A 26,912-nucleotide genomic window follows, 5' to 3' on the forward strand; every position below is an offset into this window, starting at 1 on the left:
ATTATCTGAACGGTTATTATGCACTCATTCTGCAAGTGATTTGATCCACTTTGGGACGTGGTTCGGCGAACCAGTGAGCATGCACCTTTAGAGTGCAGCAACCTGCAAGTCTGACCTCAGTATCAGATAGATATCAATGCCAAAATTTTTGTAGCCATGATCAGAGCTGCAAACCTGATCAAGAACATTTTAATATTCTTAAAGCTGAAAATCAGTATTTTGATGAGGATATCAGTATTTTCAAAGAAATACCTTAGGACACATGGCCGTACGCAATCATTTTTCGCTGGGGGGGGGGGCAGCATGCATAAAATTTATTTTAAAAAAAAGTCGAAAGCGAGGGAGTGTCATTGGGGCACTTTTGGTGAATTTTGTGAAAATTTTCAATAAAACAATTGTAAGTTTTCAAAATTTCTGGGGGGCAACTGCCTCCCCCCTGCTGCGTACGGCCACGTCAGGACAACACAAAAAAATGAAACTTTAGAAATCTGTATTTTGCACGAAACAAACGGAATTCTTCTCATTTTTCAGTGCTAAATACATAAAATCTGTACTACTTGGCAGCTCTGTATATTTTTTATGATCATTTCATTTGAGGTTCCTACCTTGCCATCGTCCATTCGCTGTTCACCAGACACCGATATGACCCCGCCCATCTGAGGTGTCTCACATTCCGATACCGAGGCGTCCTTTCCATCCACTCCACCATCTCCCGTTTCCGGTATTGCTAACGATGAAGGTCTGTCTGGATCCTGAGCTGACTGGGACTCATCTGCACTATCTGTAACAGACACATGGATATATGCATACTGTATATTAGAGAAATATGTACTCTTTTTTATAATAATGATAATAATAGCTGGATTTATAAAGCGCTTATTGCCTGAGGATACAAAGCGCTGCTATTATTACCCCGGCTTTAGCGCAAGCTACCATCAACGGCGCTCAGTGCATGCAAGGAATTACTCCTGTGGGTAAATTTCTTGCCGAAGGAAAACACGCCATGGCTGGGATTCGAACCCACGACCCTCTGTTTCAAAGTCCGGAGACCAATCCACTGGGCCACAACGCTCCCCATACACCTTATGCATTGAGGTCATAGCTAAAGAATCTCTGACATCTCATTTACGCAAAATCCTTTATCCTCCGAGGGCACTGACGTCATATGCACAAGGTCAATTGAGAAATGATTTTTCAAAAGATTGATATTTCAGCCATGTGTAGGGTCTTTTTCCAACCATTATTACTACTCAGTCCTACATGTGCCTATCAGTGTCGGCAATCTTCAGTGTGACACTCTGTCATGATTTCATGATTTCACAAATTTAGGTTTTTGTAAATGTACCAGGTCTAGCTCTAGGATGACAGGGTGACAATGTCTAATGTAAATCATTGTTTGCTGCGACTACATTAAACTTTAATACCCTAGTAATGATAAGCTCTATACAAGAACGTAATGATATTGTCAGTATCCATTTGCATCCAAAGTCAAATCTGTGTTAGCACCCACCTGCCTATAGTAACCCTAGTTAGCGGTCACCATTTTCCCAGAGGCAAATTATGTGAAAAAGAACCTGTCTATAGCATCCACCTGTCTATCAAGGCCACATTGTATGTTCCCCTTGCGTGGTCACTATAGACAGGTTACACTGAATGTCCTGCACCAAACATACCTCTTCCTGGACCTTCCTCGGGTATACTCTCTGCAACACCTACAGACTGCAAGGACTGCTCTGATCCCCCCGCTCCCTGAGCCTGGGACGCAGGACCCGAGTGTGGTCCATTTGCCTGAGGATTACCCGATGTAGCAGCAGTAGTAGGGGCGGGGCCGTTGGAGGGTGCAGCAAGGGATGGCGAGGGGGCGGTTTCCTCGATAGGGGTGGTAGAGAGGCGGTTCTTTCCCTGCCTGACTTTGGGGGACTGGCGCGACCGACGCCTCCTGGAGGAGTCTCCGATGCCACCAGCTCGCATCTTCAGCTGGAATTGGAGGAAACACAGATGAATTTCAGATAAGACTTTTGCTTATAAAATGTCAAGATATTTACATCCATTTATCAGAAATATTTCCCAAACGTGAGAGGGATCATGTCTCAGGCACCTTGCAAAAAGTCTGGGTTAAGCCTTTCATGCAGGAATCCTTCACGTGGCTTCATATCTCTAATTCTTATATTCGTCATAGACCTCAATGGAATTCCTCTTACTGTAAAATGTAAATTTACATATTTTTCTTCAATGTATTTCATAAACCTGAGGGGGGGGGGGAAGTAAAGGCTATTCACATTCCATCATCGATTATTGAAGACTCCGGCCATGTAACACTGAGCTTAGTGCTTAATCAGAGGGCTAATTTTACAATTGATTAAAATTATCATAATGTGCAATCAGTCATTGTCATACCAACCACTTGCATGGTCGATCGCTAAGGTTTGTGATAGAGGCCCAAAATGTCATCTTTCATTGGGAATTAGAGTCCATAAATTCAGACAAATGCATGATTCTGAAAACATAGTTGTGGGTGTACTGTCAGAACTTATTTACCTTTCTGATTCCCGACAGCTTTTCTTCCTTGAATTGAGGTAGTCTTGAAAACAGCAATTGAACCATATCGTTCAGCGTATGCTCAGCCGACTTCCGCAAGAGTTCTATCAACAAAGAAACAAACAATGATCTTGTATAAAGTATTTTGGTGTTCACGGGGATATCTCCTGATAATATTTTTATTTACACATCCATTGAATTTGAATTTAATTCAGTTCAATTTAATAAACATCACTGACAAATATCAATCAAACAATTGTTAGTAGTTATTCTGCTACACAAGCAAAATGACGTGTTGTATGTTTTACAAGATAGTGACAGGGTTGGGCTCAATTACAAGGTAATTGATCAATTACGTAGCTAATAATGTTTTTGAGTGATTGTAATTGAATTTCTGAAAGGGAAAGTAATTGTAATTGAAAACAAGTGGAACGCCTCTGGCAGTCTCGCCTGCATTACGCAATTTAAAATAGCAGCAGTGCTAACTTTGAAAACTACTATAAAATAATCATTCACAAAAACATCATTCATATAATGACATAATACCACATTCATTGACCATAAATGACATTTGAACGGAGACTTAAGACTGTCAACTACACCCATGTCGACATTTCATTCACTCTATCCATAAACTTTCAAAGTTATGATGGCACTTCAACAATTACCCCAACATGACCTAAGTTTATTGACCTTAACTGACCTTTGACTTGGTTTTGTGACCTGAAACTCACAGGGGATGTTCAGTGATGCTTGATTACTCTTATATCCCAAGTTTTATGAACTAGATCCATAAACTTTCAGAGTTAGGATGGTAATTCAACAAATACCCCCAACACGGCCAAAGTTCATTGACCTTTAATGACCTTTGACCATGGTCATGTGACCTGAAACTCGTACAGGATGTTCAGTGATACTTGATTACTCTTATGTCCAAGTTTTATGAACTAGATCCATAAACTTTCAGAGTTAGGATGGTAATTTAACAAATACCCCCAACACGGCCAAAGTTCATTGACCTTAAATGACCATTGACCATGGTCATGTGACCTGAAACTCGTACAGGATGTTCAGTGATACTTGATTACTCTTATGTCCAAGTTTTATGAACTAGATCCATAAACTTTCAGAGTTAGGATGGTAATTTAACAAATACCCCCAATACGGCCAAAGTTCATTGACCCTAAATGACCTTTGACCTTGGTCATGTGACCTGAAACTCAGACAGGATGTTCACTAATACTTGATTAACCTTATGTCCAAGTTTCATGGACTAGATCCATAACTTTTCAAAGTTATGATAGTAATTCAACAAATACCCCCAACTTGACCAAAGTTCATTGACCCTAAATGACCTTTGACCTTGGTCACGTGACCTGAAACTCGAGCAGGATGTTCACTAATACCTGATTAACCTTATGCCCAAGTTTCATGAACTAGGTCTATATACTTTCTAAGTTATGATGTCATTTCAAAAACTTAACCTTCGGTTAAGATTTTGAAAATAATTTTCCCAACATGGTCTAAGTTCATTGACCCTAAATGACCTTTGACCTCGGTCATGTGACCTGAACCTCAGGCAGGATGTTCAGTAATACTTGATTAACCTTATGTCCAAGTTTCATGAACTAGGTCCATATACTTTCTAAGTTATGATGTCATTTCAAAAACTTAACCTTAGGTTAAGATTTGATGTTGACGCCACCGCCGCCGTCGCCGTCACCGTCGGAAAAGCGGCGCCTATAGTCTCGCTCTGCTATGCAGGCGAGACAAAAATGTAATTGACTTCAATTACTTTTAATTACATTCAATTACTTTAGAATAAACTTACTGAATTTATGATTTAATTTCATGACCTTTTTCATGTCAAATGCTTCAGCATCAAAGAGAGTAACAGGCAGAATCCGTGTTTTTTAACCTAAACCTTCATCTTGTCAGTATCTCTGTAACTTAGGATTATGTTGAAATAGGTGGTACTATGTATTGTACAGAATACAAATTGATTTCATTCATGACTTTTTTTAGAAACTAATTGAAATTGTAATTGAGAAAAGTAATTGGTAATTGTAATTGAACATTTCTTCAATTACGTAAAAGTTTGTAATTGTAATTGAAGAAAGTAATTGAGCCCAACCCTGATAAGTGATATAGATTTTTATTTGGTAAACAATCCTCATCAAAGAACTACATGTTTAGCTGGTGGATAGAACAAGTCATTAGTACAAGTCATCAGCAATATTTTTCTGTTAGCTAAAGTAATGACAGGTAATGTGATACACTTCAGCCATCAATTTGTTTAGAATCCATATCCCCATTTTATAATGACAAATAACATTGAGAAGAAACAGAACATGTGGGCCCGAATTCACAAAGGTGGTTTTGAAAACCATCGGTTGAACTCATGGATTGTGCAGATTTCCTGTATAAATTACGCTTATTTACTGCGTTTATTAACAAGATGTCCAATGCTGATGCGAGTTTTTGTCACAGTGCGCCAAATTGACGCCTGTTGCCATGGTTAAATACGCTACTTTATTCGCGAGTCCAACGTTTGAAGAGTGGACTCATTAATTCAACACAGTGGACTCATGAATAAAATAGCGTGGATAACCACGGCAACAGGCGTCAATTTGGCGCACTGTGACAAAAGCACGCATCAGCATTGGACATGTTTTAATATACGCGGTAAATAAGCATAATTTATACAGGAAATCTGCATAAACCATGGGTTCAACCGATAGTTTTAAAAACCACCTTTGTGAATTCGGGCCGGGGTCTTTTAGACGTTACAGAAGTTGATCTTTATTGGCAGGAAAGATCTGAGAGACTGTATTTGAACATACCGCTTAATCTGAGCTCGAAGCAGATGCGGAAACACGATGGCATGATCTCACAGACGGCTTCATTGGACAGAAGCATTCCAACCGGCGTCAGGAGTAATGTTCTCAGAACCTAGAAAAGGTAAGAGAAATGATTGCATAATGTGAGAATGAATAGCATGATTTTACAGACTGCTTCATCGCACATTTGGATTCTAACCAGTGTTAGCAGTAACGTTCTCAAAGACAGAACATCTTGGATTCACAACTTCATCTCACAATACATATATCAAATTGGCATTTAACTAACAATTTGGTATTACAAGCAACGCCACATGATCACGTATAGATACTAAAGTACAAAATTTCTGTTCAAATTAGGGATAGTGACGTGTAGCCAAAAGCGACATATTGTGGTTCAAATAATTAGCACAGAATCTACTTTTTGTTCTCTTTTAAGATTCTGTGTGGTGGGCCTCAAAAAGATATTAAGAACCTGGCTTTGATTGAGTCACCCCCTTTCTGGGGGGCATTTCATGAAGAGTTTTAATCAGTGATTTTCACCGAGTAATCTGCTCTCGGCCAATCAGATGCAAGGATTTCTAGTAGCTTGCAACACACGTCGGTGAAACCACTGCTTCGTGAAATGGTCCCCTGGCTTCCATGAATTTACCTGGAGGATCTTCATGAGGACTACTTCATCGGAGCTGGGATCGGTGCCGACGAATCGGGTGTGTGTGACAGCATCGGCGATGTTCTCGATTCCCTGTGCTGCTCCATCTATGTTTGCATCTGGAATGTAAATGTTTGGGAGAATACATACAGAAGGTTAAATGTGCCGATTTCCTGCAAAAGCAATGTCTTTTAACCAGTGTGTTGGCTCAGTTGGTAGAGCGTCCGTCTCACAACCGGGAGGTCGGGGGTTCAAACCCCGGCCGCGTCAGACCAAAAGACGTTAAAAGATGGGAGTTGCTGCTACCCTCTTTGGCGTTCAACGATTAAAGGGATAAAGCCTCGTCGATCTGGCGCTGCACAGCGGCTGCCGGGCCCACGATCAATTGGGCAAAGAAAATTTTTGGAGTATTTCATTTTCATATCTATTTCGAACAATAAAATATGGATTTTCATTTTCATCATTTTCATCATGTCTCAAACAATATGTGTACGCCTTTCACTTGTTTGAAAGACTCTGGTCCATTTTCTGCATACTTTTATTCTGCATTATACAAAAACTAGGGCACATACCTGTACTCCATGATTTAAAAAAAATGTAAAAAACATAAACAAAAGATACAGAAAACATATTGCCTTATTCTTAGCCACGAAAAGGAACAAATAAGCAACAACAAAAAAGACCAGTTTGGATCTCTGGATTTCTATTATTATTAATACACTTATCATTAAACAAAGCGAGCCTTACCCAAGAGACCGTAAGAGAGGAATTTGTTGATGGAGGAAAGGGCCAGCCCGGTAATAGGTCCTGTTGTATCATCTGAACGTATCACATCAAGGAATGGGCCTAGAAACACATTAGGCTCTATGGCACCGAGATCTGCAAAAGGGGGAAGAAAAAAAACATTAAGATGATCTTTAAAGGTTTTCATGGTGGAGAGAATTATGGAAGTTTTGCGGTAAACACCATGTACATGTACAGTACATGAACATGTATGTAGTCCTGAAAAGGACTGTTTGTTTATCTTTATTGTTTCAACAAACAGTCTTTCAAGACTACAAACAGTACAGGTGAAAAGTTTGGGGCCACCCTCAGATTTAAAAGGAAATTATACAAAACACTGCATTCTGCATACATTCAAATGTATTGATATTGGATTGGCTATGGCAGTTCCATGACATCACACAAGCTGTTTCCAACTGGTTATGACTCCAATTCTTTCAGTTTTAATAATACATTCAAATTTTTATGCATACCTTTAATGCATACCTCTAAGCTTTAAAGGTATGCATAAAATTTGAATATATTTAAAGCAACGGTTGTTTTTAACAACCTGAAAGCTTGTCAGAGGCTTGTCTGACATAGTAACAAATAATACATGTATATGTCAACCTGCGGACAGTCAACCTGTCTGAAACGTTGAGTCTTCTCTCCCGCTCCTTTACTTCCAATGTGTAATCCAAACCTTTCAAGTTTAAAGGGATGCATAAATTTGAATATATCAAGAAAACCAACTTGAGTTCACAGAATGGAGTGTATAGCATGTTTAACATTGCATCTGTATACAAAATTACTTGATCATCACGCACCATACAAACACCATACAAAACTGCATTGGCTTTCAGAAAACAATCAAGCATACATGTAGTAGCAGACCTGGGGCCTGTTTCATAAAACTTGTTATAATAACAAATTTGTAATAAAATGTTACAAGCTACTGAAATCTTTCAATTTGATTGGTTGATAGTAAACTTGCTATAGAAACTGTGTGTTTGTTATTATAAGAAGTCTTTTTGAAATGGGCCCCTGTACTGATATAATTCTGAAAATTAAAAAACATGAATCTGTATTAAAAAAAAGGCAGATTATATAAATTAAAAACATCTCCCACAAGAATTCCTTCTCCAGTCAAATATTGCATGTGTGCAAAATACGTGTACCACTCACATACATCCAGTTGTTCCACATTATTCAATCCTGATTTACTAGCACACTACTCAATTTTCATTTGAGTAATAAATTTGCAGATTCATGTATCAAGCACATGTATGTACACAACTTTTTTGTGTACATTTCACACACTAAGGTGTGCACAAGTCTTTTTTTAAATTTAATTCATTAAATAATATATCTCCCCATACGGAAATCACATTTTTATCATGAAAATGATCCTGCAGGGCATATAACTGGATATAAACGTACATTTATTGAATCTTGACTTAGATATTTTGTATTAGAATGTAAATGTGATACACCCAAATGACAGGTTTGACAGTATAAGTTTGTACATAATTTCATGTACTATGAGTGAATACTGCCATTTATTGAAATTTTCCTATGTAGGGTAAACTTTAGCACACTACTGTAAATAATACTTTTATATTATTCTCATGAAATGTACCCCAAATACAGTGTGTCCCCCACAAAAAAAGAAACCTTTTTTCAGAGATGGATTTCACAATTATTACATACACTGTATATATTTTTACTATAAATTTGACGTTTATGGTAAGGGTGGTATGTCTTCTTTAATTTTAGACCAACAGCTTAGCAAACCCTTCATGCATGGCAGATTACAAACAATAAATATTGAGGCATGCCAGAAATGATTTGCGCAGAAACGTTTGAATCTGGATCCACTCTAAGAAAGGCTAATAAGCACTGTCGTCGAATCATGGACCAATCTCGTCCAATTTTTCTGCGCAACCTGATTTTGACATTGAAATTTCAATAACTTTGTAATAACTTTTTGGGTTTTCCTTAAACTTTCACCAATAATAATATGTTTTAAAAAAAAATGCTTTCTCACATACTGCAGCGTGTGACACTAGCACCAGTCCGACAGTACCAGACCAGTAAGAATTGCTGTCAAGCCAGTAACTTTTCAGAAAAAGTCAGATTTACTGGTCCAACAGTAAAAAATATATCAAACTGATAAAAATGATAATTTCTCCTCTTTTTTGAATTATAAAAATGGCTCTCCAAAATTGAGAAATTTATGGCTTTCATGAATTTATGTTGTGTGCATGAACTGTTTGTTTGTATGGGTTTTTTTTTATTGGGGGGGGGGGCAATAAAATCAATTTAAAAGGCAGCGAAATAAACTCAGTCTTTTATCAGGTTTTTCTTTATTTTGGGGGACCAGTAAAATTTAGGTTCGGACCATGGCACATGGTACAAATCAAACAAACAGTAAGGGTCTTTTTTTCGCTGTGGATAATTTCCTTTTCTTCTCTGGTAAGATGAAACCATGAAATCATATGTACATGGCAACAATTTTCATTTCATGATTGCTGTTATTGATATTCATATTTCATTCCAAAATTTAGCTTGCTCCATAGACATTGCAAAAGATTATACAGAGATTTGTTTTCAAAGACAGTGCTGGGGGGTGTTTCACAGAGATTTATGTATGGCTTAGAGTCACACTTAATTCTAAATGCCTAGTTGCGTGCGCTATGAAAGGCAAAACCACATTGGTCAAATCTTTTCATCTTTTCGTTAAATAGATCGTCCTTAGCATATGCGGCTTCAACTGTCTACTTTCAACTGTTAACATGTATAATTTGATTTTAGCTGAAATTTCTTGTCTTCCTATGTATTTACCTTAAGCGCTTAGAGACATTCTTTGTGATAAGCGCTATATAAATGATGTTAATTATTATTATTATTAATCACGTCAGGAGGACGCACACTATTGCATATAGATCAATAAGACTGCACGCGGCATATCATGCACGCATCTGCATTTAAGTGCGACTCTAAGTCATACTTAAATCTTTGTGAAACACCCCCCTGATATAGGAGATTGATAAACAAGCCTGGAATCAAGACTAAGGATCCTCCAGGTAATGACGATAATTCTTCTCTAATGGATTTGCAAGGCGTAGGACTATGATACATGTATCTACACAGACTGCCTTAGATTTTATCATCTCCCAGAGTCAAGAAATAAGGGAATATACTATTCCTCATTTTCTTTAAGGAATGTTGAATGTACAAGCGCATCTAACATGAATATGATGCGCTATATAAATACCATATTATTATCATTACAATTAAAATCCAGATATCTGGCTGTCAGAAAAGCAGCACCTTTAGTCTCACTCTGCTATGCATCATTAAAATTCAATATCTTCGTTATTTGTTATCCAATTTTGATAAAATTTTCAGCATTTGGCTCTGTGAATTTTACTCTATTTATTGAGATATAAATATCTTCAGCCTGGAGTATCCCCTTAACATCACATTGCTTTAATTGGACGAGTACAAGCAAAAGCATTTCAACATACCTGCAATGCTGTTGAGGATGGCTTTCAATCTTGAGAAGCTTACTAAAAATGGATCTTGCTCTTCTTCCTGTCAAGTAAAAAAAAAAAAAAAAAAAAAAAATTACATAACAATACAATTCCTTTCCAATTCTGGTAATATTCATGAACACATCATACATGTACATGTGTATGTCTTGTGGTTACATGTATGTACAGAGCATTGCAAGAAACTAGCATTCAATTGCAAATCAAGTGTAACTGTGTACCAAATTCAATCATAATAGGGCTAATTGGTTGTGTTGTAGTCTAATGCAAATCAACTACATTTGTTTCCTTCATCAAGGAACTAGAACTTAATATTGGGACTTAAGCTTGATTTGTAAAATTTGAACTTGCAATGTCATATTAGTCTCAGTATGAAATACATGTACGTAATCAAATTGCCTACTATCCATTTCATCAAATTACTTTTTTTGTTCGTTGCCAGTTTGTCTAAATAAACAGGTAGAACATTTAGATGTGATATAGAAAATGTCACATAAATTTATGTAGCAATTAAAAAAAAAAAAAAAAAAAAAGTCTACTCATTTGGTCACTTTCAAAAATTTGCTCTAGATAGAATTAATAAAAAGCTTTCTTACAAAACATACATGTTTACTGAAAAAAAAAAGAGAATAAAGAGAACAAAGACTAATTTATTTCTACAGCCCAATTGACAACATTCACTCACCTGGGGGAGATGGGTCGTCCATCTGGAACTCCGTCTCATTGCCGTGACAACCAGTTGCATTTCTCCTTGGACGACATAGATGCCGTTCTTTGGTGGAATGATCTTAAATGCCGCCATTCTGACGAAGAAGCCTCCCTTCAGCAGGAGCAATAGCAATAAAAGCCTCTAACGGGAACCAGAGTACGGAACTAAGTTTCTGATCCTTTAGAGATTATTAGAGTCAGGGTAACCCAAATAACCAAAATAGGTTATTTGCAAGGAGAGACAGAGAGAAAGAAAGCACCACACAGTGCAATGACCTATTACATCCTTGAAGCTATCATGTTGATCTGCATCAAAAGAGAGAAAAAAAAGGACAAAATTTACTAGAAAGTCATTATTTGAAGAAGCTTCATTCAAAATACATGTAGACTTTTCAAAATATCAGGTTACAATACATTTACAACACCATAACTGTAAATGCATCATGGGAGTTACTATTTTTTTTACACAGTTTGTCATAGTCTGAGCATTATACTATATTCTCTTTAGTAGCCAGCCCAAATGCCCATTTTTTCCCATTCCAGCAGACCAATTTTAGCTATTTTCACCCAGACTTATAATTATCTACAAGTCATCCACGTAAGTTTCACTCATATCAGGCACAGGAAAAGCTCTATTTTGACTTTGATCTAAAAACTCGACATCACTGTTCAAATTCTCAATCAGATTTTGTCTTTGCTGTAATTTGATGAGACTAAAATAAAGCAATGAAAATTTATGCTAGCATGCAGTTGAATGTATATGAAAGATGCCCAACATAGATGAAATTCAGGTGATTGCTTAATAAGATATTGGAGAGTAAATCTCGGTAAAAAAATTTGAACTAAAAATTAGTTAGCTTATTTGGCTAAAAATAAACTGACAAATAATGAGTTAAAAATTATTTGCAAAAGTGGGCAATTGGGCTGGCTACAATTTAAGTCTAGTATAGCATCCTGGATATTATAAAAGTACATATATGTACATGTGCATTTTATTCAACTCCATAAAAATCACCCTTTTAAATAATTTTGTTTAGATGTCAATCATAGTGTTGTGGGAAATGGAAATTGACTTGGACGACATCTGACTGTATCGAAAATAGAAATTTTGTGGATTCAGGCTTCGGTGGATTCACAATACAGTGCACCATCTATTGGTTCCATCTATCTATTGGGAAGATGTCGACATCTGTTGCGTGTGAGCATGCGTGCGATTATGCAGCGCAGGCCGACGCGGATCGACCGGCTTGCATATGCTGTTTACTAGGGTCAAGGAGATGGGAGAGAAATTTTGTCGCATATTTAGATCGTTTTCTGTGAATTCTTCCTCCGCTTTTTGCCAAATCTTTCTCATTTCTTAAAGCATCACAGTAACATTACAGTCCACTAGCACTCTGCGCTGTCTGCGTGCAATGTCGACCACGAAGTTAGAAATTTGGCCTGTTCGCTGCAGCCTAGATGGCGCACCATATTGTGAATCTATCGAAATGATGACAACATACTCAAGGAAATAAACAAAGCTGCAAAAACAATGTTTTTAAAGGGGGGTGGGGTATAACAGATTGAAGATTCTTATATGCCTGTAACGCAATGTAGTATAAGTATTTGAGGGAACATTTACCCACAAAGCCTTAAAGGCCTTTCTTTAAGTTCTCTTATTTCATTTCATATTTTCATGTATTTGTATATTGGCATATTATGTGATAATCATGTATGTTATACTTTGTAAATATCTTTTTATCGAAATGAAATAAATGGATTCAATCAATCACATAAACAAAGCTGAACTGAAGACCAGCATGACCAGAGCTGGATCTGAATTATTAAAGTAAATAACTGAACTTTAAATGAAACTCAATGTCAAAATAACAGTCCTAAAAACACCCAACAACAGATCTAAGAATAGATCTAAAAATATAAATTAGGAAGTTTAAATCATCAGCTAAGCGTCAGGCCTTCACATTTATAATTTCGTGGAGCTCAATAAAGCGCTCTCCTTATTTTTTTGAGGAGCTCAATTGAGCTCCTCAGAATCGCTCTCCTTGAGGAGCTCAAATCAATTCAATACAATACATGTTTGATAAATTGTAGATTTTTCTTAACATCGTACATGTATATATGCAATAGCTGTGTAGCTATTAATTAATCTGTGGTGAAACTAGGCCTGGGTCAATACGTTTACAAAATATCGCGCTCCTGATAAAAAAAAAATACTCAGTAAATATTGTAGTCTCACATGTAGACTTCCATGGTGTTGCCATGAAAATCTACATATATATGGGATATGGGACTACAATATTTACTGAGTTTAAATTCAAATCAGAGTCGGGAAAGAGGTGAATATTCTTCCTTTTTCTGATAGTTTTCAACTAAATCAAAATAATTTCAAGGAATTATGGAGTAAATAGATGGCCATTTCATGGATTTAATGATGTAAAATGTGACATTTTAGCAATTAAAAAAAAAAAATTTTAATTATATTTTTTAGGAGCGTGATTTTTTGTTATCCTTATTTTTTTAGGAGCGCGGTAGGAGCGCCGGCGCGATCGCGCTACACAAAAATGAAGGTCTGAAGCGTACGAACGTGCCAGCTAATCCGTTGGCGCGTCTGTACGCTTAGCTGCAGTTGTAGCTGACGGCAATTGAGCGATTGAAGAACATGGCTGATCCTGATGTGTTTTTCATCAAAATTTGCCATTTTCCAGCATATATTTCTGAAAGGTGGTAAGCTAATTGTATTTGATATAAATTTATCTTCATCGTTTCTTCCTTTTCCCCCCGTCAAAAGAAAAAAGAAAAAATTTAGGAGTAATTGCTCAGGCAGGTGCAAAATTGCATCCTTTTCTCCATTAATTTTTAGTTAAGGCGTCGGTGAGCTCCACCACTACGAGCCCAATAGCCGTCATCGGTCTATTGACGGAGGGGATGCCGCGGAGCAAGACGAAGTCTCAGCGGAGCTTAAAGTTGAATTAAGAAGACGATTCCAAATATTGAGATATTTACATTAATAGCAACCTTACAACCCCCCAAACACTAAGAGGTGATTCGACCCCCCATTTTCTTTTTTCAAAATAGTGAATTTGAACGATTTATCCCTACCCATTTTCCCTGAGTTCGCTCCTGCAATGCCTACCGAGACGGGTGTTCTTTTACTGTGACGTCACCGGGGGGTTTTCGGCCCCGGTGTTAGTAAACAAGGCAGTGCCGTTTTGTGTACTATGCACGTACGCCTTCATATTTACTTTTGTGTCAAAACTTCATTTTATCGCTATTGATTTTATGTGAACGATACTGAAAGGAAGTAATAATTATTCAAAGACATATAGTCAATAATATATCCCTACATTGTTAAAACTGTTCTTCTTTGTAGCGATTTTAGACGATTTTAATGCCTTGTTTTCGTTCGGGACTGTGTCCGTGGCGAAACAAGTCATAAATGGAATAAACTGCAGTTGAAGTTGTATCTGCGAGCCGGAGAACTTGCAAAGAGGAAATGATTAAAAGTATATTTATGGCCATACTATTATTCCTAATATGTAAATTCCCTCAGAATGATACCATAGACCCTAAAGGAATAATTTCAAGGCGAATAATATGAAATTTGATCGAGATCTTCTCACCAGTCGATAACGTAGCAGACGTGTTATTATGACATATTTATCCGCGTGTGACGCGGCTCTTGCAAAAAACACAGTTGGTTGCGGAATTGCTTTGTGCCCGCCGACCGGCCGCCCGCTCCGGCTCAGCTAGCTGTCGAGCTACCGAACTATACCGCATACCTTTCTTGCTGTCTTCAACTCACTTGCGAATTGCGTTTGTATGTGTGACGATGACCTCTAGCGTAATTAAATATAGAAAACAACTCGGAAGGCCGAGAAGAATAGTACGTTTGATTCAAGATTGTTCTGTGGAATGAGTGGAAATGATCCAGAGGATATAAAAATGGAGTCAAAGACAAAAGGAAAGAAGAAAAAGACGCCAGGGGATCGCTGCATGGTCATGAACTGCGGGTCGACATACCGGTACCAGACCACTACTGTACAGTACACTCAATGCCTGGGTGTTGTGTGTATTGTATAGGCGTGCAGCGCGCGCAGAGCTGAGCTAGCCGCCGGAATTACTTTCCAGCTACTCACTTGATGGAACATCGTGATAAAATAAATGAGAAATAGTGAAAATATCATTCAATAACTCCCTATTTGCAATCTTACATCATGATTTAAGAGTTCATGATAGTTATTCATACTGTTTTTTATACAGGGAAAGTAAAGATTTGTACATACGATTCCTATTTGTTTGATTTGAGTTGCTTTGAGAAAACAAGTGGAATGCCTCTGGCCGTCTCACCTGCATCACGCGATTCAATATAGCAGCAGTGCTGATTTTGAAAACTACATGTACTATAACTCGCACAAGATGTTCAGTGATACTTGGTTACTCTTATTTCCACGTTTTATGAACTAGACCAATACACTTATAGAGATATGATGGCAATTCAACAAATACCCCCAACGTGGCCAAAGTTCTTTGACCTTACATGACCTTTGACCTTGATCATGTGACCTGAAACTCGCACAGGATGTTCAGTGATACTTGATTACTATTATGTCCAAGTTTTATGAACTAGACCAACACACTTTCAAATTTATGGCTGTAATTCAATAAATACCCCAATTTGGCCAAAGTTCATTGACCCTAAATGACCTTTGACCTTGATCATGTGACCTGAAACTTGCACAGGATGTTCAGTAATACTTGATTACTATTATGACCAAGTTTCATGAATCAGATCCATAAACTTTCAAAGTTATGATGGTAATTCAACAGATACCCCCAATTCGGCCAAAGTTCATTGACCCTAAATGACCTTTGACCTTGGTCATGTGACGTGAAACTCATGCAGGATGTTCAGTGATACTTGATTAACCTTATGTATAAGTTTCATGAACTTGGTCCATATATTTTCTAAGTTATGATGACATTTCAAAAACTTAACCTTAGGTTAAGATTTTGATGTTGATTCCCCCAACATGGTCTAAGTTCATTGACCCTAAATGACCTTTGACCTTGGTCATGTGACATGAAACTCAGGCAGGATGTTCAGTAATACTTGATTAACCTTATGGCCAAGTTTCATGAACTAGGTCCATATACTTTCTAAGTTATGCTGTCATTTCAAAAACTTAACCTCAGGTTAAGATTTGGTGTTGACGCCGCCGCCGCCGTCGCCGTCGCCGCCGCCGTCGGAAAAGCGGCGCCTATAGTCTCACTCTGCTATGCAGGTGAGACAAAAACTAAAATCATCTTTCTCTCTCTGCATAGCACTTCTGTATTATATCCGGACACCTCTTATACTAAATTCCCCCCGGTGACGTCACACTCAGAGTGATTTTTCTGTACACTCGTCTCTCGGGCTCTGACAGGTGGCTAATTTCATAGACTTTCAAAGCAAAATTTTGAGAAGGCAGAGGATTTTTGTGACATGCTATCTGTTTGAACAACTGATATATACTATATATTGTGTGTGGAACCCATATTTATGGAAACTCACCCCCTTCTTAATTCAACTTTAACCCTGTCCTGACCTTTTTTGACGGTCTAGATCTACATGATCTAGTTGAAATTATGGCAGCCACCTAGACAGCTGGCAGCTGTCTGTTTCGAGGAGTTTTTTAACATTTTTAAATCTTTTTTATTTCTGCTCATACATAGATGGCTTGCAATCGTGCAGCCGCCATTCCCCCCGAATGTTGGTCTAGCAGCCACCTAGTGACCTAGACCAAAAGCTTCAGTCTCTGTATTTTGGTTGTTCCGCTGAACTACGTTGGCTCCACTCACCATACATAGACTGAAGGGGATGGGGCCCCGTACCTACAGCCAACGTATAGTGAACTAGCGTTTTATAGATCGCGATTTAAAACTGTTTTTTAAGCAAAATTGAAAGTTTCATGGTTTCCATTATCAGGGAAATATAAATAACTTAAGTAATTGCATACCTTGGGCCGGAGTTATTGAAAAAAATCCTCTGGATGATTGAGAAATCTGTCATCTAAGACATTTTCACCTGACCTGACGGTTTTTCTTGCAAGTTGCCATCTTGAATGACGTCATTATCGTTATTAACTTAATGTCTCGAATCGATATATCGCAACTATAACTAGTCCTAGTACTAGTATAACTAGTATCGTTTATCTTCGGTTTCGTTCGCATATGGAGCAGATCGTATAATATCGAAAGCAATATCGATATCACATTCGTGATTGTTGACGTTCGTTTGTAAATATTTTATAGTTTGGCTGCCATTTTGACCATTTTTATCGTGTTCAACCTAATTAAACATCGGTAAAGTATATTTTTCATGCCTTTTTCATCTATATCGTTTAAAGTATTTAAATATTGGAATATCAAGTTTTAAAAGTTTGTTGTTTATACTATAGTTATACATCCTTAGATTGTAACTTTGGACTGTGAATTGACAAAAGGGAGGGAATGAGAACACACGTACACCCTACCGTCGGTAAATGGGGATTACAGTAAAATGTCAGAAATTGTTGAATAAATCCCCAGAAACGACGGTCATTCCTGTCTACTAGTACTAGTGACCTACCTTGCACCTTGGCATAAGTAACGAATTTGGCCCCATTGGCATTACAATCAAAAACTCCCCATGACTAATTATACGAAGAAAGACAGAAAATTGAAAGAACATTATTACACATTATTTATGATATGAAAGCTATGTGTAGTGTGCAGACTTGCATTGAAACTCAGTCACACACATTGTCATCGAGTTGACACATCCACATTTCAGCAGCACAGCTAGCTCAACACACACTACACGCACAGTGCATGCATACAGCATGCATAGCTCTCTCTTACAAAATAGAAGCCAAATGAAATAAACATTGATTCAGTACCCACCCACAACCCGATAAAAAAAATGTCATTTCACCCATCGCATAAACCAATTCAAGGAAAGATTTCAATTATTCTACATTAACCACAGTGTAAGGAACATAACTGCAATTTATCTTTAAAAAATATACTCACCAGCTCTCACAAAACGGCAAAATATGGTGAAATTAAAAATAGTCGCCGGCAAAAACTGCAGCAGAATGACGTGGTGCGCATGTGTATAACAATGTGACGTAGATAAGACTGGTGCCAAAACACAATACAATAGCTGCGTAGCTCTTCCTTGCCACGAAGAAGAGTTTTCATCTATCAATAAAACGTGTTTAATTTCTTTTTGACAGGGATGATCTTTGAAGTGATCGAGCGAATGGAATCAGGAGTGTCTATGAGGGGTAAGAGGGACGGGATTATGGACCCCGTTGTGACCCCCCTGATCCTCACGATGATACCAACGGGAGATTATCCGGGAAATTATACCGGGGATTATCCCCTTGATTGCACCAACACTTTAATAAAAGTATTTCTTTCATGAAGAACTTCATCAAAAGCTCGATCAAAAGGTGCGCGGCAGGGTCATTAAAAGGTGAACACCTGGCTTAATTGCCCTGCTTGCTCATACGAGGGGGGGGGGGTTAAAATGTACCCAAACCATGGATTTGAATAAATAATTTTTTAATGAAATCAGACTAAAATGCTTTGAAATAATCAGTGTTAGATGTAAGATTTTAAAAATTTAGTTAAAGTTTGGTTTTAAAAAAAATATGGTTGTATATATGCATGCAAGGGGGGTGTCGATGCCATCACCCACTCACTATTTCTTAAATTTCATCTTGTGGTTTGATTCCTCTGTGAACATGATGACTGCCTCAGCAGCCTCACGCCGGAACTGTCAAATTTACTAAAATTGGAATATTAATTATTTCATGTTTGAAAAGAAATAGTGTAATTGGCTCTCTGCATAGGCCTACCGACCACTGGATGCCGTGCATAGAACATTATGAAAATAAGTAAAACTTTTATAGTTACAGGAGCGGCGGAGCGAAGTTAAAGTGTGGGGTTCCTCTTTTAAAAAGGACATCATCTTGAAACGATAAAAGAAAAAATAGCGTAGCTGGCACTCTAAATAACATAATATATTATAGTTTTCAACTTTCATGAAACTTATTACACGTGGCAGGGGCGGGTTCGTTCGAGCAAAGCCGCGAAAAATTACACTTATGTCAAAAGGAGAATTGTGCAAACCGCACTTTTAAACTTCATATTACGTTTTTGCATGAAGAAGCTGTGTGTTTCGCGGGTTATATAAGTTGAGCAAAACTCTTTTGAAGGGAGTTTCTGGGGAGTGTTTCATCACTTTTTTGTCCGACTGTCAATTAAGTTGTCAGATCTGACAATTAAGACAACTTTCCTTGAATCTGATTGGCTGAGAAGCACTGTTTCTATGGTATTTGTGGGATATAAAACAGGATTTGTTGGATAAAACTTCCGACAAGTCCTTCATGAAACACTCCCCAGATCATTATTTACAAGTTATATGCATGCAATTTTTGGTTATATATTTGGAAAATGACATTTATAAGTCCTAAAACTTGAATTGTGATCTATATATTCCGGCTATAATTATTACTTTGTTGGGCTTCTTTGTAGTGTATTAAAAAGGTAAAGATAATTCTTTCCCTTGAAATTAATTTGTTTGTTGGAAAATTCCCTCACGAAAAACACTGTTTATCGCTTGAATGAGAGGATAAACATACATATAGGGTAATGTTATCACAGAAAAACATCATGACGAGGGGTCTTTTTTTTTGCCTTCCCGAGGGCACTGTATATAAGGTGAGAGGCCAAATAATGCCCTTTCAGGCATAACATGTTCTTTGAAAATTTCACTGTACTTGTTTAGGGGTTCAATTCAGGGAATACTTGCCAAGGGTATCATTTTGTTTCCAATACTTGTTAAGGGGTGCATTGTTAGAATATGGAAAGCACTAATTGTTTAGGGAGCTTTTCGAGACCCCATGGTCGCGCATGGTATCCACTAGTCAATGGAAGTGCCCCCCCCCCCCGGGTCAAATGCCAATTCGTCCAATTACCATCTCGTCTACTAATATTTGGTCTACCATCAGTTCCTCAACTATCCACATGGTCTAACTGCCACTTTGTCTAATTATAAGCAATTGGTCCAATAGCCATTTAGTCCATATTATTTGGTCTAATTGGACTCTGTGTTATTTGGGCGATATAAATGAAAAGAAAATGGGTATTAAACCAAATGGTTATGAGACAAAATGGTCATAGACGAACTTTTGATTAAGACAAAGTGATGATTGTATCAAATGGTAATTGGACAAAAGATGAAATGTCTATGGACGGAATGGATTAGACTAAATGAAGGTAGAATATGTGATGAGTGGACGAGTTTGCAATAAACAGTTGGTAATTTACCATAAGAGCCTACATAACAAAGAAAAGGAAATCAACTCCAGGGGAAAAATGCAGAAAAAAACTTTGGAAAACAAAATGTATGATACGGGCATATCCTCGTGTCCCTTCCTGAATTAATAAAGGCAATAGGCGAAAATCCAATACAAGGTTTTCCTTTTCTTTAGCTTAATGCAGGACATCACTTACAAAATGCACTCCTCTTCTCCTCTCCCTCTCTCTCCTTCCCCCTCTCACTCACAATTTCCCATTTCCCCACTCTCTGTAATCACTCGCTTTACCCCCTCTCTCTCTCTCTCCTTCCCCCTAACCCTCTCTGTAAACACTTGCTTTACATACATATATGAACAAAGTTAGGTTGGGTTATATATCACTTTCATTCCTCCATATACATCCATTCTAATAATGAAAAGGGGAAAAGGGAAGAAGCAATATTAATTTAAAAGCACCATAAAAACCTATTATTTATTGAAAAAGTTCTGAAATTTCCCTCACTATTTTTTATCATATTCCTCATTTACCTCCTTTCACAAAATAGTATGCAGCGCTTAGAAACATTTGTATGAAGCGCTATATAAATGTTGCATATTATCATTATTATTATTATAAATCATGTTATTATAAAAGATGAATTTCCCTCTGATAAATACACAAAGAAGAGAATTATAACAATAGATTTACATAATTCAGTCTTTGTATTTTTTTTCAATAAATTGTACTAACTTAGTAACTTAGAAAATTGCTTACAAGCCAATTTTACTTACATAAAAAGACAAGTACAAAAAAAAACAATATACAGATAAATATCAATCAAATATTTGTCTGTGAAAAATGCTTGTAATAACAATGCTCAACCAATGTGACAAATTGATAGGATAGAAACCATTACTAGTCAGTTTTTATGTAATGGGGCCTAAAGTAGGTACTTTTATAAATTTATCAAAAAATTGACACATAATCATTATAAACAACTGGATCACAGGTATATATAAAGAAGCAAATTGTGATCCAAATAGTTAACAAATAACTACATATATTTCAAATAACGATTCCAATTGTGGCAAATATCCTTCTTTTTTTTGCACTCGAATGTTAATCAATGTCTGGCCCTCCTCACCCCATCCCCCTTGAACCAAAAGTACATTAAGAATGCCCTTTTTAACTTATTCTTGATAATGATTAAAATATCATCAAATTGTACATTCATATATGGAAATATCATTACAAGAAAAGGAGGGCAACAAAAAGTTTACACTTGAAAATAAGAAGCCTCCAAAAAATACAGTGATGAAGAGGGGGAAAATCGAAATATGCACATTCACACACAGACACACCCACCAAGAAACATCGTCATCATCACACACAAAAGCACACCCGAACATCCATCCTCTTGGTTCATTCATTAACAAAAATAATAAATTTAGCAGCTAAATTGATAATTAAACCCTTTTCAAAATGAATACCCCCTCCCCATAAATTTTTACACTTTCCAATTCTTTTTTAATAATAAAAGTGACCCTTTTGGAGTGTTGACCTTTTTAGGTTGTTCCTTGTCATAAGAACACCCCCTCCCACACACACACACCCACATACACACACAACTGTGAAATATAGGAAACAACCCTAAACAATGCAATACATGACATTCTTTTGATAATAATAATAATAATAGCGGCATATTTACCCAGGGTAGCCACTTCAGTTCCGAAAACTGTTCTCCCAGCGGGCCCTGCTATTATTACCCCGGCTTTAGCACGGCTACCTCTATCGGGCGCTCGAGCATTCGAGGAATTTCTTCCTACCGGGTACCCATTCACCTCACCTGGGTCGAGTGCAGCACAATGTGGATAAATTTCTTGCTGAAGGAAATTACGCCATGGCTGGGATTCGAACCCACGACCCTCTGTTTCAAAGTCCGGAGACTAATCCACTGGGCCACAACGCTCCACTTGATGGGCTTCAACTTCAATCAACATAATTATACTTTTTTTTTTCTTTACAAGAGTATGAAATTTAAAGACTGCCCTTTTGAAATCTACATACACAAAGGAAAAGGCACAATTCTACCCATAATGCCATGCACAGTGCTGGTTTTCAATTCTCGCTGTTGATTTCTTTTTTTTTTTTACAGACATTTACAAAGTAAGATATTGCAATTTTATAGCAAAATATGTACACAAATTTATTTACATAGATAAAGTTTCATATTATACATATATTTCCATTAGATGCTCTTTGGATGACATTGTTGACTTGCATTTGCTTTAAATTCCGTGATGGTCTATCAAAGAAGATATGTGAGAGATATGTAAGGCTCGTGATCTCCTCAAAATAGAGATCATATCAATTTTCTTAACAGAAAGAGGTCCATTTGCAAGTTTTATATTATTTTCCTAAAATGTTCAGAAAGCTTCCTTCACTGCTGTCAGGGCATTCTTGCAGAGATCATCCAACCTTCCATCTCCTCCTGAAACATGAAAGAATACAGCAAAAGGTACAAAAATAAATCAATATTAAAAAATATTTTCCATTTTTCAGTCCTAAAGCAATACAAACAGGTAACTTTGCCTAAGTTGAATATTTCAGGATGTAATCTTTGTCAGTAGCTTTCTAATATCAAACATCATCGTGGTCTGTTTCTGACTCTCGCCTTTTAAACAGAGGTTCGCAGGTTCGAATCCTAGCCATGGCATGTTTTACTTCAGCAAGTAATTATCCACACTATGCTGCACTCGACCCAGGTGAGGTAAATGGGTACCGGCAGGAAATAATTCCTCAAAAAGCTGTGCGCACCAGAATCGGTACACTAGCTTAGCCGCCGGGGTAATATAGGAGCGCCTTGAGCACCTAGCAAGGTGGATACGTGCGCTATACAAATCCTTTATTTATTCATTTATTTATTATTATTTATATCCAACAATTCAATCTGTAAAGTGCTAAAGAACTATTTTAAATTACAAAAAAATCATTGCAGAGAAAGGGTGCTTGTTGCCCAATTCAAACTCTAATGGATGAAAAATGCTGAAAACACATGCAATGACTGCTACACTTTTTTAGGGGGGATGCTAGATGACACTAAAGTCTAATTCTCATTACTGACCCCTTACCAAAGTTTTAGATGGGCTTCAAAGCTTTGATTTAACTAGCCCTGGCAACACTTTTTCCTTTTTATGTTTTCACTTTATAGATTTCTCTTTCTTTCTCTTTGTTTATCATGGGTTCAAGTTTCTAATATATTTTGTAAACGGATTTTTTTAAAGAATTAAATCAAATGATATTAGATTTTTCTCAAAATTTTAGAACTAATAATATACCTCAATGACATTTGAAATTTGGAGTGGGGATGTTGGACACTTACCAAAATCCAGATCCTTGATATTACACTGGTAAATTTTTTCTCCATTAACAATGAGCTCCACGAAATCCCAGTCCTCAATCTCTTCAAACTCTACAGCGTGTCCATCTGACTCCAGTAGGGCTAAAGACGGATTAAAAGGAAGATCATGGATTAACTCAATTACAAAAAGGGGGTTGGGTGTCCGGACACGTAACAGAAATGAAGCCTTGTTTTTATCTCAGGAATAAACCAAAAATATAGGTTGAATAGTTTTTTTTCACCATCAATATTTGTTCTTTATAATATTTTCTTATATTCTGTGCTAAAAAGAATTAAAGACATTGCTTGTAAACTTTTCAAAATTGAGAGTAAAAGTCATGTGTCCGGACACCCAACCCGTCCGGACACACAACCACTGGGTATACATAATTTTAAAGCTGTATTTCCCAACAAATCAAATCACGACTACGGTATATTCATGTAAAAGTTTTTACTAAAACTTGGAAATCATAAAGTCAACAAATGCAAGTTATTGAATCCAAGATAATAAACGAGAATATTGTGAAAGTAAAGCAAGCTATTTATTATAACTATAATTCTCTCTAAAAAAATATATTATTCAATAATTTATTGAATACAAAAAATGGTGCTTCAATTTTCAAATTTACAATTTACAAATGGGGGCTTGGGTCCACCACCACGGCACCACCATCATATAATCTAGATAAGAAGACTTAAGTCAAGAGATGGTTCCAACACAAAACATGCAGTGTTTGAGTCAATCTGTCTCAACTCAAGTCTCATCTCTCATGATTCAGTTCTGATCATGATGAACAACGGCAACGCCTAATAGTATACCCAGTTGTTGTGTGTCCGGACAGGTTGTGTGTCCGGACGATCAATTTTAGAAAGTCATTTGGAACAATTTACAAGGGAAGTTTTATCAATTTTTAGTACAAAATGTCAGGAGTTATTATAAAGAACCAAATAGAAGATGATTACAACTATTGATTTCGTATTTTTAGTGTAATCCAAAGACAAAAAAGAAGGCTTTAAAAATATAAAGTGTCCGGACACCCGACCCCCATCCTAATAGTCTACTAACAATATTTCTTACATACGGGACTGAACTTAAAAATATTACCTCGTAAACCCTCCAATCGCTGTGTTCTGTGAGCTACAACACCACAGGATCGATATGGTCCATACCTAAGGGTCACAATAGCATTTTCAGGCATCTTTGCAACATCGAATAAAATTGTCCTTTTTGATTGAAGTAATTTCTCAACTTGTCGAATGTCGGCGTTGTTGTTGTCAACGGAGACGACCCAGTGCTTTAAAGTTAGAGCGCCATCTTGTGATAGCCAGCGCGTAAGTGTATCCAATGGAAAACAAAATACGCCGTGGAGATCAAAATAAAGTCTCATTGTTTTTGCGACGGTCTTTGCGAAATAATTATGTTGCTTATGATTTTATTTAGTTACTCCTTGTCTTTTTATAAGCTTCAAATTTTGATTCTTATAAAATGGACCCACAAATACGCAAAATATTAAGAAATTGTAATCGTACGTGGTTCGTATCATATGTCATCATTTCAACCAAAAGCATGAAACATACGCCACATAATTATAATGGGGGAGGTTATATGGGGCAGCTCCCCCCCCCCCCATGACAAAATCTTGTTTTCCCTCTCTTCAAGGGGTACGCAAGGCTGAAAATAATGCGATTTTAACAGATAAAGAAAATCAGACAAACAAAACACTGACATGTAATCAATATCGGACAAGGAATAATGGGCCTTTTTAAAGATTTGCATTATTTTGGTGAAACAGTTCTATGCATTTATTTATGAATATTCATTGAGCATACCGATGTATCATATCCAAACTTGTTCTTTTGTATTTAATTAATATCAAAATTGGATCGACAATGCATTAGATATCCATTGCTGCAATGATTATTTTATCATACATAATACACACATGACACATTGTATGAAAATATGAAATAATTATTATTTAATGTAGTACATAGGAAAAATGAAAATTGGGATGTGACATCATCAGCCCAACTGAACGACGAGCATTTAACTATTTTCACAAAATATTGTTGAACTTTAATTCAATAATTTTGTTATTCGCTCTCGAATTCATGATGAAATTTTACGCAATATATGACTTTGCTCTGTGAATCTTATTTACTTGTATATAACTATTGTCAACTATTGTAGCCTGGAGCACGGGTGTCGATTTGTGTTGTGAATCTATTGTTCAAAGGGGGTGATCTGTTTTATCACGGATCAACCCCTGGGGCCGATTGCACGAAAGGGTCTTTGCAAGGACCGTCTTTCGTGTCGCCCATTTTTTATGATGCGCCATGAGAAACGCATTTCAAATAAATTATCTGCAAACATATTTTATTCGTCCGTTAAAATAAACAAAATATTTGTTTATAAAATGATGTGATATCTCACAAAATTGTATAAAATTTGATTTAAAAGCAAGCTTACGAATTGTATTTGTTTATCATAAATTTCAGAAACACCCCGATGGGCGACACGAAAGACGGTCCTTGGAAAGACCCTTTCGTATAATCGGCCCCAGTGCTCCAATGGCCTGGAGTACCTCTTTTAAATGTAATTAAAATATCTAAGTATTGATATCCCCCTGACACACCCTCGAAGAAAAACACGGATTGCAGCACATGCACTTAGATTTCATTTCCTTATTCAAGTCGAAGTTATTGCACAAAAAAAATTGTAATTTATTTCCTACTAGTGCTCAGTACGTTTAATGTATTTAATTCTCAATTATACAAAATTAAATTGAAATACATATTTTTTCATCACCGATCAAACTAACATTCATGGGAAATGTATTGACGGCAAGCAATCCATAAAAAGCGTGGTCTAAGACCGAAGATTTATCTTAAACAAACTTTTATGAAAATACGAGCCATATACTTCTTGTTAAAAAATGCTCCAGGCTGAAGATATTTATATCTCAATAAAATGAGTAAAATTTACAAAGCAAAATGCTGAAAATTTGATCAAAATTCTCGGATAGCAAATAACAAAGTTAATTATTATTTTTTTTTAAGATTTCCGCGAAACAATTCTAGGCATGTCTTCATGAATATGCATTAGGTGGGCTGATGATGTCATATCC

At 36.8% G+C, this 26,912-nt stretch overlaps 2 protein-coding genes across 2 annotated transcripts in view; both read right to left on the bottom strand.

The window, feature by feature from the left end:
- The window catches only part of LOC129281646 (Golgi-specific brefeldin A-resistance guanine nucleotide exchange factor 1-like), a 55,622-nt gene extending 37,418 nt beyond the window's left edge, over positions 1–18,204 (bottom strand). The window contains exons 1-9 of the mRNA XM_064112888.1: positions 18,105–18,204; positions 11,032–11,360; positions 10,323–10,389; positions 6,778–6,909; positions 6,031–6,149; positions 5,382–5,490; positions 2,539–2,642; positions 1,674–1,977; positions 606–781 (exon numbers count right to left, since the gene is read on the bottom strand). Of these exons, the coding sequence (XP_063968958.1) occupies positions 606–781; positions 1,674–1,977; positions 2,539–2,642; positions 5,382–5,490; positions 6,031–6,149; positions 6,778–6,909; positions 10,323–10,389; positions 11,032–11,148 (1,128 nt within the window). The 5' untranslated portion in view covers positions 11,149–11,360; positions 18,105–18,204. The remainder of the gene's footprint in view (positions 1–605; positions 782–1,673; positions 1,978–2,538; positions 2,643–5,381; positions 5,491–6,030; positions 6,150–6,777; positions 6,910–10,322; positions 10,390–11,031; positions 11,361–18,104) is intronic.
- Positions 18,205–21,084: 2,880 nt separating this feature from the next.
- On the bottom strand, positions 21,085–25,122 carry LOC129281380 (UPF0728 protein C10orf53 homolog). The gene is made up of 3 exons (XM_054917322.2): positions 24,890–25,122; positions 23,767–23,886; positions 21,085–22,875 (listed from the first exon to the last, which is right to left on the bottom strand). Exons 1-3 carry the CDS (start codon positions 24,981–24,983, stop codon positions 22,811–22,813), a joined length of 279 nt encoding a protein of 92 aa, XP_054773297.2. The 5' UTR covers positions 24,984–25,122; the 3' UTR covers positions 21,085–22,810.
- Between the last annotated feature and the right edge of the window lie 1,790 nt (positions 25,123–26,912).

The sequence above is a fragment of the Lytechinus pictus genome, chromosome 18 (genome assembly GCF_037042905.1).
Source record: "Lytechinus pictus isolate F3 Inbred chromosome 18, Lp3.0, whole genome shotgun sequence".
Classification (NCBI taxonomy): domain Eukaryota; kingdom Metazoa; phylum Echinodermata; class Echinoidea; order Temnopleuroida; family Toxopneustidae; genus Lytechinus; species Lytechinus pictus.